The 3,517-nt window shown below is 38.6% G+C and overlaps 1 protein-coding gene across 1 annotated transcript; it reads right to left on the bottom strand.

Moving 5' to 3' along the window:
• Positions 1–486: 486 nt before the first annotated feature.
• Positions 487–2,661, bottom strand: GSC (goosecoid homeobox). Its single transcript, XM_072427673.1, has 2 exons — positions 2,346–2,661; positions 487–932 (listed from the first exon to the last, which is right to left on the bottom strand). Exons 1-2 carry the CDS (start codon positions 2,659–2,661, stop codon positions 487–489), a joined length of 762 nt encoding a protein of 253 aa, XP_072283774.1.
• Positions 2,662–3,517: the final 856 nt, after the last annotated feature.

Below are 3,517 nucleotides of genomic sequence, written 5' to 3'. Positions count from 1 at the left end.
AATGCAGGGAGCTGATGGAAGATCTGGCAATTTAATAAGTCAAAAATGAATTGCAGTTTATAAATCAATAGGAGCAACTTGAAGTATTGAACTAGTATTGCATTACTAGGAGTGTAGTGAATAGAAATGCATAGTGACTTAGAAAATAAAGTTTCTAAATAAAGTCATTTTGTTTTTGAATTGGAAATTGATTGAAATGAAACAAATTCATACGAATTACCAATCTACCATTACCATGTAATATATTAACTATGCGCCATAAACAGTCTCTCTCCATTTATTAAACAAACCCTCTAATTGTAATAAAAAAGAAATACATTTAAAAAAAAAAACTTTTGTCTTGGCACATAAGAGAAGAATGTCAAGCAAAAAAGTTATTGAGAGCTGAGTTCAATTTAGAAGGAGTTCATTATGGGACCAAATATTTTAACAATAAAAAACACTTGCAGTGGATGAGTTATTATATCAAGCATTTGTTATAAAGAATTATGGCAGTGCATGGGTGAGCAAAACAAGTTCAGACTTCTGTAGAAGCCTTTCATGGGTGCCCAGGGTTGGCAGATTTGGGGGCTTACTATACAATACATAGTATACTATACATGGGAACACAATGCTTTTTAAAAGTTCTGTGATGTTACTGCTACATGAGTGCCACCCCTTGCAGAAACTCACCTCTACTTTCTCTTCTCTTAGGTGGACCCTCCTTGCCAGCTGCTCCCTGGTGCCCACATCTGGGTACTTAGTTTCCTGGAAAAGGTTTTCCAAAGCTTCCAGTTGCTCATCAGTAAAGATGGTTCTGTGTCTCCTTTTTCTCCTGCAGTGAAGCTGATTGAGAAGCTGTAGCTCTGTTCTGGACAGGGTGCCCACATTCATGTATGGCAGCATCTGATGAGGCACAGGGGGCATCAATACAGAACCTGCACCATCATAACCTGCAAGACAGAAATGCCAATTAAACATCTGCTTTCCACCTCCAGCCTGCCTGCCAACATCCCAGCCTGCAGGGTACCCTGCCAAATCACGTGACTGGCCCATGCCCATTGCATACCACATACCCAGGAAATGATTGTGCCCAATATCTTTATACTATCAGCGTTATAAATACACATCGTAACAGAGAGTAGGAAAATGTTCTAAGATTACCAAGAAAGAATTGAATAGCTCCCTGCAAACAAACTTCATAAGCTATGAGAAAAACATAAAATGATTTTATTTGTATCTCTATATATTGGCATGCGAACAGATACTAGATTGCAAGCTCTTCTGCCTAGGTACATTCTGCTGTGAGTATTCATATAAATTAGTAGCAGATTGCCATATAAAATGCAACAATTAAAAAACAACTACATTATAGATATTTCTAATTTAATATTTGTATTATTAAATGTAATAATCTACACATATCAATATTCAATAAATATATCTGCAGCGAAATAAACAACAAAAAAAAACAAAATATTAAGAACAATTAAAAAAAACACTTTTTAGACCTATTTCATGGTATCATTCTGTAATTCGGGATATTCTCCTACATGGATTCTTTATGTGAATTGGATGAAATGTTATCTAGAAAATGAAGCGCTAATTACACCCCAATAATCCCGGGCACCCCCTAACACCCGCTACAAATACAAAACTTTCTACAAAGAGTTTATTATTACCCGTTTTCATTTAATTGATTCTTACACATCGAAAAGATTCGCTGCTTGTGAAGAACTTTGCAACTGCAATAGGAAATGTGAATAAAACGAACTATCCGCTATTATATATATATTAGATTTGTTAGTGAAAACTTATTATATGCAGAAAACTTTACAAATACACTAAAATATTTCAATCATTTCTGTTATATAATAATTAGTGTTTTGTAAAATGGAATGTCCTGCACGGGAATTCAATGCAGAATAAGAAAGATATAAGATTATAATAAAGATATAAAGTATAACTGCATTGCGGTCTGAGAATAATAATAAATATAAATATACTATGTGAATATAGATTATCTATCTGCATGATCCCTATGTAAAAGGATTTAGTAAATTAGGAAATAAAAGAAAGTAAATCTATAGATATTGCAAGTGCAGATAGAAAAATGCGAATAGTAATATTAGGCACAATGTTAGGGGTTATCCTTCCTCTGTATTCATCATTAGGATTGGTTAGCTGACCCCATAGGAATGTATTGGCTTGTAAGGTCCTGCGGAAATCTGGGGTTCTAAGCCTGCTGGGGGACTACAACTCCCATCATGCGAGTATTCCCCAGTATCTGCCCCACTCTATACATTGGCCCCAGCAGACCCCCCTCTCTTTGTTGCCCCTTTAGGTGCATTGAGAAGTCTCCTTACCTGCTGCAGGTACGCAGGAACATTGCTGGGCCCCCAAGGGTTGTATGGCCCCGCAGCAAGAGGGCCCCACAGGAGCCTGTACGTGTAACTGTCCGTAGTAATAGTTGTTGAATCCCAGCCTGGAACCATTGACAGGCTGTAGGGTAGAAGAAGGGGCCACAGCCCGGTTGTAAAATCCTCCATAGTCGCCTCCAGCATACAGAGACTCCCCCAAATTGGGGAAGACCACAGGCCCATTCTGGGGGAGAAGCAGGGACTCCTTGCAGCGAGGTCTGGCAGCCAAAATGTTGTCAATGCTGAACATCCCAGAGGGCATTCCACAGGGGGAGCAGAGAAATGGCACAGGGGGGGTCTGTCCTTTTTTAAGAGGGGGTGGGGGGGTCCTCGGGCTAACACAAAATGAGGGAGAGGGGTCACAAATCCTGTATTTAGGAAAGTATAGAGCAGAGATGAAGCTGTCTCCTGTCCTGTCTCCAAACTTCTCCCAGCCCTGTCAAAGCTTTCCTCCTCCTTATATAGAGCGACCACGTCAGCCGGAGCTCAGTACAACACACCCTATTATACCCAGGGAGGGGGAGGGGAGGGGGTGACACCAGACTGATCTGTATATTGAACCTTAATGAAATCAATCTAATCCACTCCACTGGTAAAGCCCTTTACAAACTTTTCAGACTAGATCCCAAGTCTAGCCCGAGGAGCTAATTGCCCAGCAGCGCAATCTGATTAATGCCATTGTGCAAAGAAAGGAATGGCTTATTAACCCTCTATTGTATGGAATGTGGCATTAAGGAGGAAGACAATCCTGCACCACTAACTGCAACTTTAACCCCTTCCTGGTGCAGGGGTGGGGGGGACCCCATGTCTGCAGAGATTATTGCTGGTGAGTGCCAAGGCAAAACCAAAAATACTAATAACATGCAAAGACTATTTCCATGATTGTCTTATAATATTATCTTCCCTTTATAGACATTAATTTGTAAGCGATGTTATTAATAAAATTTTTAATTTATAGAATGACATTTTTTCCTTTTTTGTACACTTTGGTAAAATATTTATTGGACAATTAATTAAGAAAGAAAAAGCGAATTTGGCTTTTTTTCAAAGCGTGAAATAATAATAGTAAGTATTCATGATTATATATTTATAATAAAGAGAGAGTCAATTTAGTAAAT

This window comes from Pyxicephalus adspersus, chromosome 12 (assembly GCF_032062135.1).
Source record: "Pyxicephalus adspersus chromosome 12, UCB_Pads_2.0, whole genome shotgun sequence".
NCBI lineage: Eukaryota > Metazoa > Chordata > Amphibia > Anura > Pyxicephalidae > Pyxicephalus > Pyxicephalus adspersus.
The sequence above is the reverse complement of the archived record's forward strand: the minus strand, read 5'-3'. Positions and strand labels throughout refer to the sequence as shown.